This window comes from Chenopodium album, chromosome 20, assembly GCF_948465745.1.
Source record: "Chenopodium album chromosome 20, dcCheAlbu1.1, whole genome shotgun sequence".
Classification (NCBI taxonomy): Eukaryota; Viridiplantae; Streptophyta; class Magnoliopsida; order Caryophyllales; family Amaranthaceae; genus Chenopodium; species Chenopodium album.
The window spans coordinates 10,484,665-10,505,437 of NC_137853.1; the positions used below are offsets into that span (position 1 = coordinate 10,484,665).

The following is a 20,773-nucleotide window of genomic DNA, read 5'->3' on the forward strand; positions in this document are numbered from 1 at the left end:
CTTATTATTGTTTAATATTCCTAGTATCATGTTAGGATGTTATTTAATGCTTTCTAGTATCATGTTTAGGGTGCCTTTAATTCTTTCTAATATTATATTAGCATGTTAGTACCATGTTAGGTTTAAAGCTTTGATCTTTATTGTTAGTGACATGCTAGGATTGGTTATTAATCTTGTTAGTATCATGCCTAGGATCTTGCTATTATTATCAAGCTTTATTATGCCTTATCATGCTATTATCATCATCGTTATTATTTAATATTGTTTATTCTTATGTTGCTTTATATTGTTTTATTGTTATTGCTTGATCACACCTTTTATGATTGTTAAAGGGAATTTGTACTTGAAATCACGCTTAATAAGATAATTAATAATTTGGTTTAGGCTAATGTGATTTTAATTCAAGTGATCGCCAATAATAGTATTATTTGTGCATTAATATTCAACCAACATAGATAAACAGGGTAGGTTTAATATAATGTTTGTATGTTATTCGAAAAGCGCGCATGAATACGAGCAGAACAAAGTAGAGGCCTATTTTTATAGGGCGGGTCCTTTCTTTTGTAGATTGGATTCGTACCCTCATCCCCGGACCCTGTTTGGTTCAAGACCTTATGGAGTAGTTGACGGTCCTTTGGATTGTCTTTTGGGTACAAGTTCCTTAAAACTTGTTGGCGACTCTTTTTGCTCTTTGTCTTTCCCTTTGGAACGCCACCGTACTTTAGTGTATGATCACAGTGGGGTTCAAGTTTGGGGTTATCATAATGCTTGAAATATTCCCTACAGGCATAATCCTATTGTAACGTTTTAAAAATATTAATCCTATGTGGCGCTCTAATAATTTTTAAAAAATAAAAATCCTACATGGCGGTCTAAAAATTCGGGAAAAAACTCTCCTATATATATATATATATTAGATTTATACAAGTGAGGTTATTGGGAGTGAAACAATAATAAAATAGTAGTGAGTTTCTACCAAATCACAAAGAGTTGCAATTATATGAAACGGACAAAGTACTTATTGTCCTCCTCACCAAGCGTACAGGATACTCATGATGTTGGTTTTGCTTCAAGGAAAAACAGAGTGATATGCCACAAGCCAATAAAAAATGGAAGGTGTATCTCCTTCCACTCATACAATGGAAAGATTAATGGCTTAGAGACACGCATAGCAAAACGTAAGAATTGTCATTCCCGGAAATTACATGGATTGTGTTGCTTTGCTCGTATAGATATCAAATATTCGAGCTCAATGCTCACGAACAACGAAAAAATTACATCAAACTTAAGTGAACTTTCACTACTTCCTCATCCCAAACTTCAAATAAAAAATGGCATTATACATATCTGCAAAAATGGACACTGTATACAATAATTGTACACTTTTTTGGAACCAATCCAAACACAATGGAACGTATTAGGAATTCCCCTCGTGAGGAGGGTTTCCTAATGTTATCTTTTTTCTTACCATTGTTAAAAAAAAAAAAAAAAAAAAAAAAAAAAAAAAAAATCCAAACACAATGGAAACCTGTACAAATATCTTCCTCACTCAATTCCTTCAACAATAGGTTTGCAAGGTTCTGAACAGGCAGTTTCATTCTTCCAAGTATCCTCTTGCAATCCGCAGATAGCTTCATCAATCCAAGTATCCTCTTGCAGTCCACAGACTAAACATATCACACCGCAGCAACAAAATCAAGCAAATAATAAGGTTGGTGTGTCAACTTTATATCTTCCACCATTTCTTTTTCCTATTTTCCATTGTCTTCACAAGCTCATTAGCCATCGATGCAAAATTTTCAGCTTCATAACGCAGGTCTTCAGATCTTTGGTTGATTCTCTGATCAGAAGGATAAGCAGAAATTATTCATGAATTCACAAATTGCTACGGAGTACATAAGATGCATTAGAAAACTCGAGCCAAGTGGATGAGACAGCAGGGCATTTGAAAGAAACATATCTTCAGCTACAACTTTGATCTTTACAAATCGGTCTTATTTAATATTACCTCAAGTTTCTCCTGGCGTTCTAAAAGCTTGTTTCTTGCACGTTCAGCTGCTGCAGATGCATACTGAAAAAAAATATCCCATTAGAAAATGCAAACTTGGATGTATATATAGCACCTTCACAAGATACACATAGACTAACAAAGGAAAAGAGGACCAAGGCTCCCATATTAGCTGCGAAGAGGAGGAAAGTGATCCAAAGTGAAATGAAATCTAATTAATTACCTCAGTTCCCTTGTATGCGGCCATAATTTCTTCAGGTGTTCTAGTTCTGGGTTTAGGGTCAACAGAAGCCCCTTCAAATAATCTGTCTCTCTCTGCCTTTGTTGTTTTTCCCTTTGCTGAAATGCCAATGCAAACATATGGTTTTTAGAGGAAGTACAGGAGAAACAGGACCAGGGATATGCAAATATGCCTAATCTTCATAGAGTTCAAGATTACCTTGGTGGGATGAAGTTGAAGACACCATAACTGGTTCATCTATTTCAATGTCATCTGATTCAAAAGCAAAAGTATATTAGTCAGTAGAAACTAAAAGAGAAATTAAGAATGCAGCGTTCTCATTGAAAGGGGCTAGCACCTATGTCAAGCTCCTCCTCCTCCTTTTCTTCTACAGTGGTTATAGATGAATCAGGAACAACTGGCCTTGAAAAAACTTCCCGTAACTTATACAAGTTACCAGGAGGATTGTCTTTAGCATTATTTGATTTTTCCTTTTTAAAGCCCTTCACAATGTCACCAATGATGCCTGTAGGAGGAGCCTATCACACACAAAGTCATTACACTTCAAAGAAAGGTATTATGTGAATACTGACACGAGGATCGAGACAATAAATACCATATAGCTAGTGATCTCACCTGTTTCTTTTGTTTCATCGAGACGGAAATAGCTGCATCAGCAGCAGCAGCCACAATTTTATCATGAAGCGAAGGCAAAAACTCCAAAAACCTAAAATTTCAACAAAGTAAAAACTTGGTTAACATTTTCTAATGAAAGATAAATACAAGTATTAGAAAATTTGCAGATACAATTAAATAATTAACCACTGAAGGCAGAACCTTGTCTCAAATTCAGATGTAGACAAAGAGAGGAATGCCAACTCACTTCCATTTGCCTGCAATCATTAGAAGATTAGACTTCTGAGTCAGAGAATTGTTTATAAAGTAGCTATAAGTGGTCAGGTGATTAATGCACACTTTTCAAAACTAGTGTGTTATGACACGGAAACATGTTACCAGACAAATTAGTCCATGATCTGTACAACTCGCCAGCCTCATATTCGGCCTCATATTCCACCTTAGAACTGAAATTAAGGAGCTTTCTGTGAGCAGCTCCAAATCAGGAAACGACCTGCAGAGTCAAAGCATGAAAGACCTTTAAGTATGCATTTCAAGGCTAAAAACCTACAAGCATCATTGTGTCATGTAAGTTTGAGCTAGTTCTTTTTGGTATTTTACCTGACTTCAAGGTCCCCAGACTGGTAGACCAAGATAAGACCAACAACCTTGTCATCTTTTTTGAAAATGGAAGTCCAAGAACATGGTTTTGCAAGTTTCACCTTAGAAATTGGTTTGTCTTCGCCCTAGATACAACAGCAGGTAAGCCTATACACAGTGAATTGAATGATATCTACAAGGAAAGCAGAAGGCTATTGTGTTACCTGCATTACGGATTTGGTATGATATAAACGTAATGTGTTTTCACAGCAAAGCAAAAGTAGAGAATCCAGCAACCTTTCTCCAGCCACAGAGAGATGTCCAGCTCCAGTGTCTTTCAAGTCACCTCTTTTTGAAGAAGCATCTTGCTTGGACTCATCCACGATATTGGTTTCCTTATTTGACTGATCATGGTGCTCCGATGATGATGCAGACATGAAACAACTGCCTTCTAAAATGCAAAACCAAGTTTAACAACAAAGCCCAAACAGAAAAAGGCATAAATCAACCATTATTTTGTTGAATGTTTATGACTTGCCTAAGACATACATACTGACTGCTGTATGCTCCTTCAAATGCAAAGGCCGGGAGCTGATAGGACTGCCAGTCTGACAATCAACAACACTAACTTTTGCATCCTGGGTTACGGTAAACAACAACTCTTCTCCAGGCTGTTCCATATTCTTTGTCCCTAAATGCTTTGGGCCTCTGCTATAGCCATGAGCATCTGAAAATTCTTTTGAAATGATTGAAATTACTGGAAAACTAGAGTTGGCTACAGAATCTGTTGAAAACAAAACTGACAGCGAGATCATATCAAGAACTGCTACCTGAAAGATAGGGCATAAAGAGAGTAAGTTGGATCATCAAGCAAACTAAAACAGTGAGGGGAAGTAAGGAACTATTAGTAAAGGAAATGGCATCCATTTAACTAAACTCAAAGTAAAAAGAAGCTACGGACATGACTACTTTCAAATCCCACAGCAAGTTTGGCTCCAGAAGCAGAAAATTGAAGTGACTGCACTGAAGAATTCACCAAAGAGAAAACAGCTCTGCATTGAGGGCCCTTCTGTAATGGTACATCATAGACTGCAGATAACATAAAACACTGTCAGTTATGATTAAGAAGATCAAGATACCAATCTATAAATACATTGCTTACATGATATACACTACATACCAATACGTTCAGCATGATTAATCCAGTGAAGTTTTGTTCCCCCAGCTTCATTATTGAGACTGTATACACGGACCTAAAACAACATGATTGCAAAGTTAAATTCAAACATAGATGCGGACTGTTGCTAACAAGTCATCTTAAAAATATGAGAAGCAATTATCACCTCACCACAGTGAGTGCCAACAGCCAAATTCATCATTGATGCGCAAAAATCTATCTTCGTAACAGAAACATTTGAACCAGCATTAGCTACACCATGCACCTGCAAACAATTAATAATATCATTAAACAGAACAATGACCAAGGTTCATCATCCACATATTCAAGCTGATGAATGCATACATCATCAAGTTTGATGGAACAGGAACACCAACCTGACCTTCTATAACGGAAACGAGTGGAAATATCGGATTTGTGGCATCCCAAATTCGGACAGATCCATCTTGGTAGCCAACTATGTAGATAATTTTCTGTGCATTTTCTTCACCAGAGGTTATTTCCCTTTGTAAACCCCCAGTCAATGGCCACTTACTCCCTTCAGCTAGGTTCAAAGAAACTGCAGCCATCTACAATTGAAAGCAAAAAAAGGAATGCTCAGGAATGAATCTGAGAGACTATCTTAATGACCATTTTACACTGTATAATACTATGTACCTCTGAAAGCCACTTTGCCAAATTCCCATCAGAAGGTTGCAAGCTCATTTTTGCTACGGTCATTAGAGGATCAGAAGTGGGTATTACCACAGGCGACTCTGTACCAGATACAGATGATTTTTTCTCTGACTGAGAAAGTAAAGCAGACAAATCCTCTGTACAATAAAACTGCAACTTGCCCGGCCTAGTCAATACAAAAAGGCCATCAAAGTTGCTCTTCACTGTTGTCTCTAGAGATGATGATGTAACCATATCCGCAAAGGCCCCAATGAGGGAAAAGTCCACACGACGAACACTTTTTAGCATCTCCATGCCAGGAGACCATTGAAGACTCACTACCTGTCACAACCCACAACTGTACAAGAATGAGCAGAGCCAAGCAAACCCCTATGCCAAAAAGAGGAGCATATATAATTTTTTTTTTTAAAAAAAAAAAAAAAAAAAATCAAAGTTGATAACTAGACTCCCAAACATACATGATACATGAAATCAAATAAAATCAAAGATGGTCGCTATACCAAGACTCCCAAACATACATGCAACCAAAGAAAGTACCAAAAAAAAAAAAAAAAAGACTTGAACACAAAACCCCAATTTTTTTTAAAAGCTATCTTGTTTCAGCATCACCAAAATTTGCAGTCCAAACGCAATGAGCAAAAACTGATGCACAACGAAATGCAGCGAGTCCTTAAGATAAGATGAAAGAACCAATTCAAGAATCCAGAGTTGCAAATGTGCGATACCATGCTATTTGCACGTTCATTTACAGCTTCAGGAAAAATAACGAGCAACTAGCAGTCAAAATAGAAATTTGAATAATCTAGTACCACAGGAGTACTGAACTAGATTATGTATCCGAAAGAGTATAAGGTATCCAGGGCTATTCAAACAAGTTGCCGGAGAGGATGTTTTAAAGCCATAGGCTCATAGTTCATAGCAGACTAGCAGTATAGCACACAATCTACTAAGTAATATTCTACTCGTACTATAACATGGGCCAACACAGGGAAGGTAATACCCAAACATACTACCATTTAGATAAGGAAACCAAAAAAGTGAAATAAATAATTCAAATTACCAACCGTTATAACTTCTTCAGATCCTATTTCACAGCCACCATACACAAAAAGTTGGCCACCACAACTGCTTTGAGATATACTGCTTTCACCCCAGCACAAAAAAATGACAGGAAGTCTCTTTTCAGCTGAGGATAATTGAAGCTTCACAACATCATCATATGATACACCAGCGTTTTTACTTTTCGATAAAGAACCTCTTGGTATGTGCCATAGCAAAATGTCTCCATCAATATATCCTACAGCAAGCATTGAGCCAACTGAAGATGCCCAACAGAGAGCACTAATTTCTTTCTCATTCATATGTTCATGTGCATCTTCTAGTGGATCCGCGGCTAAATTACTTGGAGATTCAGATAAATGATCTTTTATACGCAAATCATTGTCACCTTTCAAGACTATAACCTTAGATTCAAGAACATCCCATAATACAAATAACCCATACTGATAGGCAATCAGTAATCTGCAAAATAACCACAGTATAAACAATCATCAGGTACATTCCAAAATAAATGTCCTGAGTGCAGCAGATTGAATGGAAATTCAGTTTTATAAAAATATTCAGTAGTAATCTATTGGAAAATTCCACACAGTGTACTCATTTTTGGGTATTTGATATAGTGCGTAGTACATTTTATAAATCCAAGATGTTCCTTTAGTCTTGACAACAATTTATATGGCGACCTTGTAAATATTCAAGTCAATTTTTTTTCCGGACTACCTTCAATCTCTCATTCTCTCCCAACTTGCATGATGACACTATCAGATGGCTGCATGGCTTATAGGAGGTGCAGGTGAAAGATTTCTCTTTAATCTGTTCAATTAGTTCAAAAATTATCTTTCTATCCTTTCATTATAATTTTTACAGTTGCCTAAAAGGTTATGAAGAACTTCAGAGGAAGAAAGAGGATACAGACTGTTAGTTATGATTATGTGCACAAGTAAATAAATCTCAATGAAGAAGTTAATAAACGAAAAGTCCAAAACATATGGATTTTCCCTAAGTTGCGGAATGACTTGCCTGTTGCCAGAGCTAGAAGGTTGAGGGAGAACTCCAACAACAGATTGATCATTAGAGAATGAGACGCCAGTCTTTTCTGCAAAGCAAGCAACATGGCTCATTGACTAAACAGAGAAAGCAGCGCAATACATCTCAAGACACATTACAAGGTAATTTAGCTAAATTAACTAGAATAGATTTAACCCAAAAAAAAAATAAAAAATAAAATAGATCACGGACACCAGATCCAACATTTAATTGACTAAACAGAAGTCATTTGCACTTCCAACATGAATAGACTGGAACACAGTCTAGTATGCTAAATTGCTAATTGAAAATAAATAACTTGATTATAAAAAAAATAAATAAATAAAATAAAAAAGAGCTCCTAAGAAAATGTCTGGCAATCTGGCGATTCATGCCCTAATCTCTAAATATGTCAAACCCCTCTACCAGGATAGTTCTCATCACTCAAGAAGCAAAATGAAAATTAGTAAATGTGAGAAGATATGATCACCAGAGATATAATCAGGGGAAATATGGTACGGCATATTTACAAGTTTTTCATCTTCGGTACCATACTGCAACACAGACACCTTACCATGCTCGTCCCCAACAAACCTACACAGTGGATCATGACAAAGTTTCACAAAATATTTGAATACTAGAGCTAAAATAACGCATGTTATAAAAATATTTTATAGGTCAGTGTTGGTGCTATACATGAATGAGGAACCTGAAATTAAGGAAAAAGCTGTGATATTAGACTCCCATTGCAAACTACATGTAATGCACTTGCTCTCCAAACTCCAAACCTGAAAACGAAGGCACCATGTATTTCAGCATTTCTAAAATAAGACATGCTATATGCAGGTTATACAGTCCTAATACAGCATGAAGAATGCAGAAAGGCTCACTAACTCCTCAACATTAAGCCAGAATGTTGTACAGTGATGTCAGAGGCCTAGTTTTCCAGAAAAACCATTGCATCCTACTCCCTCTGTCCCTCTTTACTTTTCTCCATTGGATTTTTTAACACAAATTAATGAATTTGGGACATAACATGATTCAAAAGTAAATGGTGTCTTCTTTTTTTTAGTTAATCTATGCCACAAAAGAGAGAGAGAGAGAGATTGCAGTTAATTCATTTTGGAGATTAGAGAGTATTGATGGTCTTTTTAAATTTATAGTGGACACATTATTAGGGAAAACTTGAGGATATGTCTTTAAAATTTTCCAATGAGAGCATAATGGGAATAATTATGGCCATATAAGGAAATGGGAAGCACATTTTGGGATGCAAAAAATGGAAATGGGAAAAGTAAAGAGGGACGAAAGGTTAGTCCCAAAATGATTTGGGGTCGGCTAATCATGAATCGTCATAAGATACCGTCCAATAAAGATAAAGGGACGTATCAAGGTAATCAGTTGAAAGAGTTTGAAAAAAGGTGTATAAAGTGAGAAAATTTGTTATTAACTAAAAACCATCAATTAATAGATAAAGTAGAAGTTGATGAAGTTGAATTTAAGAAAAAGGATTTAAAATTTAAGAAAGAGAATGTTTCCCTAATTCAAAATCCAATGCTTTCAAAGAATTGATATCCATAAGAAGGTTATGAGCTCGAGTTTCACGCTCATTAACTTCATATTGAAGAGCTATATATGACTATGACTTGCTTTAAAATGTTTAGGTTTTGTTGCTTATCAAAGAGTTAGAGAGGCTAAATGGTTTTAGACTTTTAGCAGAAGCGAAATAAGGATATCTTTACTAGAATAAAAACTCAAATTTTCCATAATACATCAAACATGTTATATTTCAAAATTATTATGTCTCGTGCTAAATTCAGAGTTCCAGAGATTATGTGTTAGAATCATTCAAAATACTTCAGAACTCATTCCTACGTCTTTGGCACACATATCCAGAGTTAAATGGTGAAACACAGTTTCTTTTACTGTTTAATTTCTGATGTTCAACTGTGTTTATCAACAGGACGGGAAAAAAAAAAAAAAAAAAAAAAAAAAAAAATCTTACAGCTTAAATTTAGATAAAGCCAAAGGACCGACTCCACCAATAACTTATCACATGCTAAATGGCCAATCGACACCCTAATTGGTGGCTTGGTGCATATCAAGTGACTATGACTCGGTATGTCATTGATATGGATGTGCGAATGTGCCAACAAGGCAACATGGCAGCAACTCACCTAATATCGTCCATCATCTTTCTTTGTCTTAAGTTTTAATAAGCTATCTGTTAGAAGGGTAAAAATATACTCGAGTAGTCACACCCTATCAGCTTGCACAGATTAATAAGGTGTCTGCACTCACAATTTCCCAACTAAGATCCAGAAAAATCTTGAAAACACTAGACAATGAAATTAACATGAAGAGATTATGAGAACCAACCTGAATATCATTATCGTTCAAGATGCCAACCAAATAGCCTTGGTTTTGCATAAACTGTCAAAAAGAGAGAAAAGGATGAGGATTTCCGGGCTTCTGGCCAATTTACAGAATCCTACAAACAGTGACCATCAGGGCATCAACTGTCTTAATATCTAACCACACCTTCAAGCAACATGCATTCAAATATAATTATTTGTAATAGAAATTCCCGGCAAAGCTTTACAAAAAAGAAATAAATAAGCTAATAGTCTGTTCAAATTTTGGGGTTTTAACATTACTATGATTTAATATTTCAGATAAATTTGGTTTTAATTAAAAAATCAACTCATTAAGGTCCATAAGACCATAAGAAACCTAAGGGGTTGCCAAACCTTGATCAACTAGTGTCTTTCACATCTTAAGTTCTTAACAGGTAAAAGGTGACGCTTGCAACAAGGTTCAGACTAGCCTAAAACCTCCTGTATTGGTTTGTATAACCCACTAGGCATATCAAGACAACACCAACCTCACTCTAGACTGATCATGATGATCCCACAATATTGCTTCAACCTGTCATGTCTCATGGTCATGGCTCAACACATGACCACCTTCTGGATCACTAAACCCATGAATACCATTGTTCATTAAGATGACCCCATTAAATGCTATTCATGGACCCCCAATCAAGAACATCAAGCTAGCTTTTGAGTAGGTATGTTCAACAAACTATTACCTTTTTTTTATGTCTCTGACTCTCCTGCGCTCAAAGTGTTCCAACAATTAAACAGGTAAGATCCATTCACTTTGACATGATCAAGAGACATGGTAGCCAGCTTATGAGAGTAAAACTGCTCCTCTTAGGTGAAAGTGTGAAACCTTCTTCTCCTTACTCTTATCAAAACCTCGAAAACTAATTGGTAGCCAATCTATCATAAAGCCAAAGTTTTGCCTATCACATTCTGCAAAGGCATCAAGGTTCAAAAGATCCATCTAATGCATAATTACCAAGTGTGTCAGGTCCTATATAGTGGTCTTGAGGTTCCTAGTCATGCAGATAATTGGCATCCTCCAGGAATATCACCAAGCTCATATCCATATGAAGAAGCTCAAGTAGGTTACGTTGAGTATTTCCATAAGAACCTCAAAAATTAAGAGAGCTAACTAGCTAAGAAATAAGCACTCATTCCTCTATGTAGGATTTCTAAAGTTTTCACAAATTTTCAAGCGACAGGGCATTAACTATGCATAACGTTGATACATACAACAATTTTCCTCATTTGCCAATCTATAACTATTACTTAAGCAAAAGCTAAGCAGTAAGCTCTCATTCCTCTGTGTAGGATTTCTATAGTTTTCACAAATTTTCAAGCGACAAGGCCTTAACTATGCATAACGTTGATACATACAACAATTTTCCTCATTTTGCCAATCTATTACTATCACTTAAGTAAAAACCACTATTAGCTTTATTTCCCTCCTAAATCCCTTCAATTTCCCTTTTTATTAACTATTTTTTTACTCCCTAAATTTTAGGAAGGTTTTTTAACTTTTTTTTCAAAACACTCTTAACAAACTTCGAAACTATTGTAAATGGGTCAATTGATAGTTAGGTAAAATAAGGTTAGTTTTAATTTCCCTTGAAATATTGATTTTGAATATTAAGTTTACTATATTCTACAAGATAATTTTTTTTTTTTTTTTTCAAATAAACAACAATTTTTTTTTTTAAAAAAAAAAAAAGTTGAATAATTTTTATTAGTCCATCATTTATTTTTTGTTCATGTCGAAGATAATTAAAGATTGTGATTTTTTTTTAAATAATTTGTACTTCGAGTAAGGAAAATTTGTGTACAACTACCCATTTTTTGGCTCTTTAGTGAACAACTACCCATTTTTAAGAAATTTGTTAACAATTACCCATTTATTGCAAAAGTTTGTGAACCACTACCCACAAACAAATTTTGTCCAATTTCACCGTTTGTGGGGCCCACTTTTTCGTTTCCCACCCATTAACCCCCTTCCCAACCTAATTAACCCCCTCCCTACCCTAATTAACCTACTTCCCAACCTAATTAACTCCTTCCTACCCTAATTAACTCCATTCTTGCCCCAATTAACCTCATTCCCACCCTAGTTAACTCCATTCCCACCCCAATTAACCTAATTCTCACCCCAATTAACCCCATTCTCACCCCAATCAACTCCATTCCCACCCCAATTAATCTCTTCCCAATCTAATAACCCCCTTCCCAACCTAAACCCTAAATGATATCCCTTGATTTGTTGGTTGTAGGGAAGAAGAGGTATTTGGGAAAGGGTTTAATTAGGGTGGGAAGGGGTTAATGGGGGTGGGGAGGGGGTTAATTAGGATGGGAAAGGGGTTAATGGATGGGAAACGAAAATGTGGGCCCACAAATGCTGAAATTAGACATAATCCATTTGTGGGTAGTGATTTACAAACTTTTGAAAAAAATGGGTAGTTGTAAACAAATTTCTTAAAAATGGGTAGTTGTTCAGAAAAGAGCAAAAAAAAAACAGGTAGTTGTACACAAATATTTAATGCCAAAAATTTTAATAATCGTATTTAAAAAGATTTATTTATTTGCATATAACTTAAAAATCCGATTTGCTTGAGGATTATCTAGTCTACAAATAAGAAACCAACCATGGGTTAACCCATCACTAAACCGCATTTAAGACCTGTTAAATTGTGCCTTGAATAAGATTGTATGACATATAATATGTCAACCTTGGGCACCAAGTATTTTACTTGGGCACCAATCTTGGTAATACTTGGGCACCAAGTGTTATACTTGGGCATCAAGCTTGGTAAAGTTTACCTTGGGCTCCAAGGTTAGGAGGTCTATAAATACTCCTTAGGATTAGTCATATTCATTTATCAATTTCATTAGTATTTCATAGGGTGATACTCATGGGGAATAATCATGGGATATATTCATAGGGATATTGAATGGGGATATTCAATATCACTTTGTAATATATAATCTGTAATCTGGAAAAGATCCTCAAGATCAATAAAACATTTTTCTCTCGTCTGTTCGTGGAAGTAGCCAATTTAATAATTGGTGAACCACGTAAATCTATGTGTTCTTGTTAATACATTCTTATTTTGTTTCTCCCTCACATCCGTCATAACAAGTGGTATCAAGAGCTAAGGTTCAATCTTAGTGAGGGAGATGTCTGGGGTGAATGTGAAAATCGACAAGTTCACGAGGAGAAAAAGTTTTAGACTATGGCAGATCAAGATGCGGGCGTTGCTGAAGCAACAAGGGATGTGGGCACCATTGACAAAGAAGTCAGTGGGTCCGGAAACCGTTGAGATGGCTATTCTGGAGGAGAAGGCACACTCGACAATAATGTTGTGTCTTGCAGACGATATCATCACCGAGGTCGCGGAGGAGGAAACCGCATCGGGTCTGTGGTTAAAATTGGAGAGTTTGTACATGACAAAGTCTCTAACCAACAAGTTGCTTTTGAAGCAACGTCTGTTCAGTCTTCGAATGAATGAAGGTACACTCTCAGAGATCACCTAGATCAATTAAATACAATTTTGCTAGAATTGCGTAATATTGATATTAAGGTTGATGATGAGGATGCAGCTTTATTACTGTTAGTTTCTATACCGCTTTCATATGAAAATTTTGTGCAATCTTTCATTAATGGTAGAGATACTATGACCCTAGAAGAAGTTACATCTGCTCTTCATACTAGGGAATTACGCTATAAGGCATCTGGCAGTACAGGTACAGACAATCAAGCCTCTGGATTAATGGCCAGTGGAGGTAAGGGGCATGGAAATGCCGGGAAAAGGAAAAATTAAAAACCCGGAAGTTTCAAGGAGGGTCCTAAACCAACTGATGTTTGTAATTACTGTAAAGAAAAGGGGCATTGGAAAAAAGAATGTCCTAGGAGAGTTAAATCGCAAGAAAAGTCTGGCTCTGCTGCTGTAGCAGAGGAGAATTCAAATTCTGAGGATAACATAGCTCTAGTTGCAGGTGAACAAACACATTATACTGATGTGTGGGTTCTAGATTCTGGAGCATCATACCATATATGTCCACGTAGGGAGTGGTTTACTACCTACGAGAAGGTAGATGGGGGAAATATTTCAATGGCCAATAGTGCAATCTGCAAGGCAATTGGGATAGGCTCTATCAAGATCCGGACACATGATGGTAACTTTTGCACTTTGAACAATGTTAGGCATGTTCCACAACTGACTAAGAATCTGATTTCTCTTAGCATGTTAGACAGCAAAGGTTTCAGTTTCAGGGGTGAAGGTGGAGTAATGTATGTCTGCAAGGGTTCGAATGTGGTTTTAAAAGGTGTCAAGCGTGGTACTTTGTTTTTTCTACAAGGGTACACTCTATCAGGTTCAGTTGCAGTTGCTTCATCTGAAGTGCAGAAAGGGGATACATGACCAGGTTATGGCACATGAGGCTTGGACATATGAGTGAGAGAGGAATGCAAATCCTCTCTAAGGCAGATCTTCTAGGTGGTCATAAGGTCACGGACCTTGACTTTTGTGAGCATTGTGTTTTTAGGAAATTACATCGTAGCAAATTTCCTAAAGGGCTAAAGGCATTCACAGAACTAAAGGCACTCTTGATTATATTCACTTGGATTGTTGGGGCCCTTCACGTGTGGAATCGTTGGGAGGTCATAGATATTTTGTGTCGTTCATTGATGATTTTTCAAGAAAGACTTGGTGATCTTAATGAAAAAAAAAGTGAAGCTTTCAAGAATTTCCAACAACGGAAGGCGTTAGTGGAAAATCAAGTTGGGAAGAAGATCAAGAAGCTACGAACTGATAATGGTCTGGAATTTTGTTGGTCTGATTTTGATGAGTTTTGCAAGAATGAAGGGATTGCTAGGCATCATACAGTGAGGGATACACCACAGCAAAACGGTATAGCAGAACGAATGAATCAGACACTTTTGGAGAGGGCTCGGTGCATGCTCTCTAATGCTGGATTGACTAGAAGGTTTTGGGGAGAAGCAGTCAGTACGGCATGTTATCTGATCAACCGTGGACCGCATACTGGAATTAACCTCAAAACACCTTATGAGGTGTGGTCTGGTAAGCCTGCTAATTACTCAATTTTGAAAGCTTTTGGTTGCAATGTTTATTATCATGTAAATGAGGGTAAGTTGGAACCACGAGCAAAAAGGGGAGTATTCGTAGGGTATGGAGATGGGGTTAAAGGATACAGAATATGGTCTCCATCGGAGAATAGGGTAGTAGAAATGTTGCCTTTGATGAAAATTCTATGTTTAGCCCTACTGTAAAATCCACAATTGGATCAGATAGTGGTAGTGTTGACAAACAGGTGGAGCAGCAAGTCACTCATGATGAGAGTGATGAGGAAAAGGAAGAAGATGTTCAACACAATATTTCTGAAGCGCCAAGTTCTTCAACACCAATTTTGAACAAGCTTCGTCTAGCTCTGGATCGCTCTAAAAGGGCGAATTTTGGGAAACCTCCAAATAGGTTTGGTTTTGAAGACATGGTGGCTTATGCACTACAGGTTGCCGAAGAAGTAGATGTCTACGAGCCATTTACTTATAACGAAGCGGTTACATGTACGGAGTCTACCCATTGGCTTGCTGCAATGGGAGACGAAATTGAGTCACTTCATAAGAATAAGACTTGGGATCTTGTTCATAGGCCTCCAGGGAGAAAGATTGTTACTTGTACATGGGTTTTCAAGAAAAAGGAGGGGATAACATCTGAGGAGGGGATCAAGTATAAAGCTCGATTAGTTGCAAGAGGGTTCACACAAAGGGAAGGAGTAGACTACAATGAGATATTCTCACCTGTGGTTCGACATACTTCAATCAGGGTACTACTAGCAATGGTTGCACATCAGGATTTGGAGCTTGAGCAACTAGATGTTAAAATAGCTTTTCTACATGGAGAGTTGGAAGAGGATATATACATGACCCAACCAAATGGTTTTCAAGTTCCGGGAAAGGAAGATTTGTTTGCAAGTTGAAAAGGTCCTTATATGGGCTAAAGCAATCTCCCAAGCAATGGTACAAGAAATTTGATAGCTACATGGTGGAGCTAGGCTACAACAGGAGTCCGTATGATTGTTGTGTATACCACAACAAGTTGGCGGATGGGTCTTTCATCTACTTAGTCCTGTATGTAGATGATATGTTGATAGCTGCAATGAACAAGTCTGATATTCAGAAGTTGAAGGGTCTCCTCAGTGCCGAGTTCGAAATGAAGGATTTAGGTGCGGCTCGAAAGATTTTGGGCATGGAGATTTATAGGGATCGGGGTCAAAAGAAACTTTTCTTATCACAGAAAGGTTACATTAAGAAGATTTTGTCTAGATTCGGCATGTCAATGGCTAAGTCTATAGATACTCCAAGCGCGACCAATGTTCATTTGTTGGTTGCTTTTACGCCTAAGTCGGTTGAGGAGAAGGAGTACATGTCTCAAGTTCCCTATGCTAGTGCAGTAGGGAGTTTGATGTATGCTATGGTTTGCACTAGACCGGATCTTGCACATGCTGTCAGTGTTGTCCCCTGGTAAGGAGCATTGGCAGGCAGTGAAGAGGATTTTTCGTTACCTTAGAGGTACGACTGATGTTGGTCTCATTTATGGTAGTGATGTGGCATGCTTAGTTACAGGTTTTTCGGATTCCGATTATGCTGGGGATGTAGATGGTAGAAGGTCTATGACTGGTTATGTGTTCACTCTTGGTGGTTCTGTTGTTAGTTGGAAAGCTACTTTGCAGCCTACGGTGACTTTATCTACTACCGAAGCAGAGTACATGGCCTTGACACAAGCGGCTAAGGAGGGAATCTGGCTAAAAGGACTAGTCAGTGATTTGGGAATACATCATGATCGGGCAACGGTGTATTGTGACAGTCTGAGTGCAATATGCTTGGCCAAGGATCAAGTACATCATGAGAGAACTAAGCACATTGATGTCAAATATCATTTCTTGCGAAGTGAGACGAGAATTAAGGTGAAGAAGGTAGGTACTGCTAATAATCCTGCCGATATGTTCACCAAGCCGGTTCCGCAGAGTAAGTTTCAACATTATTTGAACTTACTCAATGTTCGAGGTTGTTAGTAGCCCTCGGGGGCTAATCTGGAGCTCTTACGAGCTAATCTGGTGTCCTACGGGGCAAATCTGGTCTGGTTGTCTTTTAGGACAAATCTAGTTGCAGGGAGAGTCTGGGCATTGTGATCAATGCATCCGGTTTTGTGAGAGGATTCAAGTCAAGGTGGAGATTGTTAAATTGTGCCTTGAATAAGATTGTATGACATATAATATGTCTACCTTGGGCACCAAGTATTTTACTTGGGCACCAATCTTGGTAATACTTGGGCACCAAGTGTTATACTTGGGCATCAAGCTTGGTAAAGTTTACCTTGGGCTCCAAGGTTAGGAGGTCTATAAATACTCCTTAGGATTAGTCATATTCATTCATCAATTTCATGAGTAGTATTTCATAGGGTGATACTCATGGGGAATAATCATGGGATATATTCATAGGGATATTGAATGGGGATATTCAATATCACTTTGTAATATATAATCTGTAATCCGGAAAAGATCCTCAAGATCAATAAAACATTTTTCTCTCGTCTGTCCGTGGAGGTAGCCAATTTAATAATTGGTGAACCACGTAAATCTATGTGTTCTTGTTAATACATTCTTATTTTGTTTCTCCCTTACATCCGTCATAACAAGACCAAAGCCTACAAACTCACAAATTCTTCCTTTGCTTTTAATATATCATGTATAGTAACTTAGTCCTACAAGTGATGCTTCTAACACTTTGTTTTGATAGAAAATTAGAAGGAAAAGGAAGGGGAAGAGAAAGAAAGGGAGGGGAAAGGTGCATCAACTTTCTTTCCCAATCTCTACAATTTTGAAGGCATAATATTTATTATAAAGGTAGGAAAAATGGTTCCTCCTCACTCTCAGTCCCTTTAATTCATTCCCCTAACCTCTTATCTAAACAAGGGACCTTATTCCTTTCCCTTCTCTCCTTTTCCATCCTAACAAAGTGTAAAACTTATTCCTATAAATCGTATTAAGGAGCTTAGAAAATAGAAACTAAGACGAGAGACAGTATGAGGAAGAGAAAAATAGCAAATAATTGTATCGATATTCGATGAAATGTAACCAATAGCTTTTGAGAGCTAGTATCTCGCAATACTTTACATCAAGATGCATTTTGAATGATAACCTTTCTTCTTCTTTATTTGTTGTGTTACCTGTATATTCCCTCAAAAGGCATAATTAACTTTCTAACAAAAGTCCCTTATCGCCTTATCTTTTCGGTGGTATTGGACTTGTCCGAAGATTCCTAACATTATTTTTGACACCTCAAGATGAAGTACATTAATCTTAGGAAACACAAGGATCACAATCTGCTTTGATAGTGTGTTCGTTTTGCAGTCTTTTTTTTTACTCTTGAGACTAAATAGAAATATAGAATCATCACAACTATCAGTAGCAATTCTCTTGAGGCACAAGTTGTCTTTAATTTTGCTTCGTGATTTTCAAATGTCTTATGTATAGCAGAAATACGGCTGGGAAAATCATCAATTTTGTTAGACAGCATCTAAAATTATCGTCTTATTTATATGATTTAATGACCTACAGAGAATATATTGGTTGCACCTTTTATAAATTTCACACTAACATCAAGGACAATTAAATTTTTTACTTTAGCACTGACCTAATAGATGAAAAGAGGGATAAAAAAAAACAGAGCTCTATTCAAATTACATAATTGAATTTTCAGTCAAAGTACCTCCAAATTTTTGTAAGGCATCTCTCGTGGAGATATAAGGAGAGCTTCGATATTATATCCTCCAATCACTTTTATCCTACCATCACTGCATAAAACACAATAAACAGTTGAGTCAATGTTCATATAAGGAAGAAAACCCCATACAAAAGAGAACAAACCAGCCAAATCAGTATTCTGTATTCATAGATAACGAAAATTGTCCCCAATAGCCGGTAGTCGCATCAAAATTAGCAACCTACCTTGTCCTACATTGTACTCCCTCTATTCACATTTGATTGTCTCCACTCTCCAGACTCTCCACCCTTCTTCCTTTTTTGGAATTAGTGTCCTCTTTCAACATCAAACACCAATTCTCATAAACAACAAGACAACCAACTACAATTTTTTTAACATGGTATAATTTCCAATACAAAAGTTGATTACTATACAAACTACTTTATCACCCCATACTGAATACTCAAACAACTTACTCCACAATCCACAAAACAATAAATTAATACTCTACTATTCATATACGATAACACGATAAATGGGATCATAACAACAGACTGAAAAAATGGTAAATTCAAATACTCACAGTGTTCCAACAGCCAACAACTGTTGAATTGGATCAATAGCTAGAATTGATGCAGTACTAGGAATACCAAAGTGAATTCGAATATGCGGATCCAAGTCCGTCGGCTTAAGATTTCCATGTGGTAAATCCTGCTGCATTGTCAACAATGATTCTTAATTTTCAACAAGAATATACCATTCATCTCTATACACAAACCTTCCCATACATTTACATGCTCAATTTGCAGCAATGTCTCAGAATATAACTTTGAAAGGATTAATCTTTTATCCTTCAACTCATTATAATAAAAAAAATATTGCATTTTTGAAAAGGGGTAATGCGAATAATTAGAAAGTATGAATGAAAAATAGAAATAGAGAAAATTTTGAATTAATAAACAGACACCCAGATTAAATTGAAAAATAATAAGAAGAAGAATTTAAGATCTCATAAAACAAAACAAAATTTTAAGCTGATTCATAAGCATCGCAGAGATAATTTCATAAATTTATTAATTTTAGCAAGCAAAAATGAAAATTGAAATAAAAATGAGAGCTGAAATTATTCAAAAAAAAAAAAAATGGTGTACCTGATTATGATGATGATGATGAGTGGCTTTCTGTAACAAGCGTTTAGCGAACATTGTATTGAAGGAGAATCGGGTTTGGAAAATGATAAAGGAAAGATTGAAAAATTAATACTAGTATTAGAAGAAAATTGGAAGATTTGAAATTTGAGTAATTTTGGGGGATTGAAAACTTGAAATACTTTGGAGTGTGTTTGTTCAAGTCAAGCAACTAATTATTTTGGGTGTATTTGGCTTTGATTGGCCTGCTTCGTTTTTCTTTTTGTTTTGTCGGACTTTTATTTTAATGAAAAATTATTGAAAATAGGTAAAACTAGATGAAGCCCGTGCGATGCACTGGTCGATCTATTTTTTAAAAAAAATATTTTTCATATTTATGTGATTACATTTGTTATTTTATTAGTTGTACGTAATATATCATTTTCTCCGTATTTATTTAAAAATATTAGATTAAATTCCTAATCTCAAAAGATAATATTTCGTATTTAATTGATGTAACCATTAAAATCTCATTGGTCAATTATGCTTATGTGGCACTTAAATTATTTATTGGATAAACTATAATTTATAATCCTACATGGCACATTAACTAATCTTATATTAGGTGGCATAATCCTATTGTAGCGTTTTAAAGATATTAATCCTATGTGGCGCTCTAATAATTTTTTAAAAATAAAAATCCTACGTGGCGCTCTAAAATCTCGAGAAAAAATTCCCCTTTTTATATATATATATATATATTAGATTGGACTCAACAACCCGAATTTTTAACAAGGTGCATATAATAACAGCACGAAGTTTTGACTAGTAGTCGTAACAGCACCAACTTCTTTATCATGTGCACAAAATATCATACTCTTTATATGAAATCTGTGACCGGAAATTTTGTCGAAAACGTGGAATCTTTAATATTTTATTAACTTTTTGCAAATTTTGACATCATATTTATTCCTCGGGGTCCAAATTAACCCAAGACCTTAACCAAGACTTTTTTATTGCACACAAATCGATGCGTGTTTTGTAATTTTGCTGAATTTGATCTCAACATATTGACTAAATTGACCTCCAAAATATCGCTTTATTAT

The 20,773-nt window shown here is 36.3% G+C and overlaps 1 protein-coding gene across 3 annotated transcripts; it reads right to left on the reverse strand.

Annotated features, from left to right (window-relative positions):
- Positions 1–1,146: 1,146 nt before the first annotated feature.
- LOC145598108 (uncharacterized) lies at positions 1,147–19,904 on the reverse strand. Of its 3 annotated transcripts, none has more exons than XM_081654421.1 (24): positions 19,692–19,904; positions 19,124–19,251; positions 18,547–18,631; positions 9,760–9,813; positions 8,077–8,168; positions 7,871–7,974; positions 7,375–7,450; positions 6,360–6,816; positions 5,278–5,616; positions 4,998–5,189; positions 4,787–4,885; positions 4,624–4,696; positions 4,405–4,532; positions 3,982–4,273; positions 3,668–3,894; positions 3,465–3,589; positions 3,243–3,357; positions 3,066–3,121; positions 2,865–2,955; positions 2,587–2,767; positions 2,448–2,501; positions 2,232–2,347; positions 2,009–2,071; positions 1,147–1,840 (listed from the first exon to the last, which is right to left on the reverse strand). In XM_081654421.1, exons 1-24 carry the CDS (start codon positions 19,743–19,745, stop codon positions 1,727–1,729), a joined length of 3,315 nt encoding a protein of 1,104 aa, XP_081510547.1. In that variant the 5' UTR covers positions 19,746–19,904; the 3' UTR covers positions 1,147–1,726. The 3 variants fall into 3 exon arrangements, with proteins under 3 accessions (XP_081510547.1, XP_081510545.1, XP_081510546.1); XM_081654419.1 differs by having other exon boundaries at positions 19,124–19,254; XM_081654420.1 differs by having other exon boundaries at positions 3,668–3,887; positions 3,978–4,273; positions 19,124–19,254.
- Positions 19,905–20,773: the final 869 nt, after the last annotated feature.

Coding starts and splice junctions, on each gene's coding strand:
- LOC145598108 (XM_081654419.1), bottom strand. CDS start 19,745: ATGTTCGCTAAACGCTTGTTACAGAAAGCCACTCATCATCATCATCAT. Junction 6,817..7,374: donor CCTTCTAGCTCTGGCAACAG/GCAAGTCATTCC, acceptor GTTATTTTGCAG/ATTACTGATTGCCTATCAGT. Junction 5,190..5,277: donor TGGCAAAGTGGCTTTCAGAG/GTACATAGTATT, acceptor TTTCAATTGTAG/ATGGCTGCAGTTTCTTTGAA.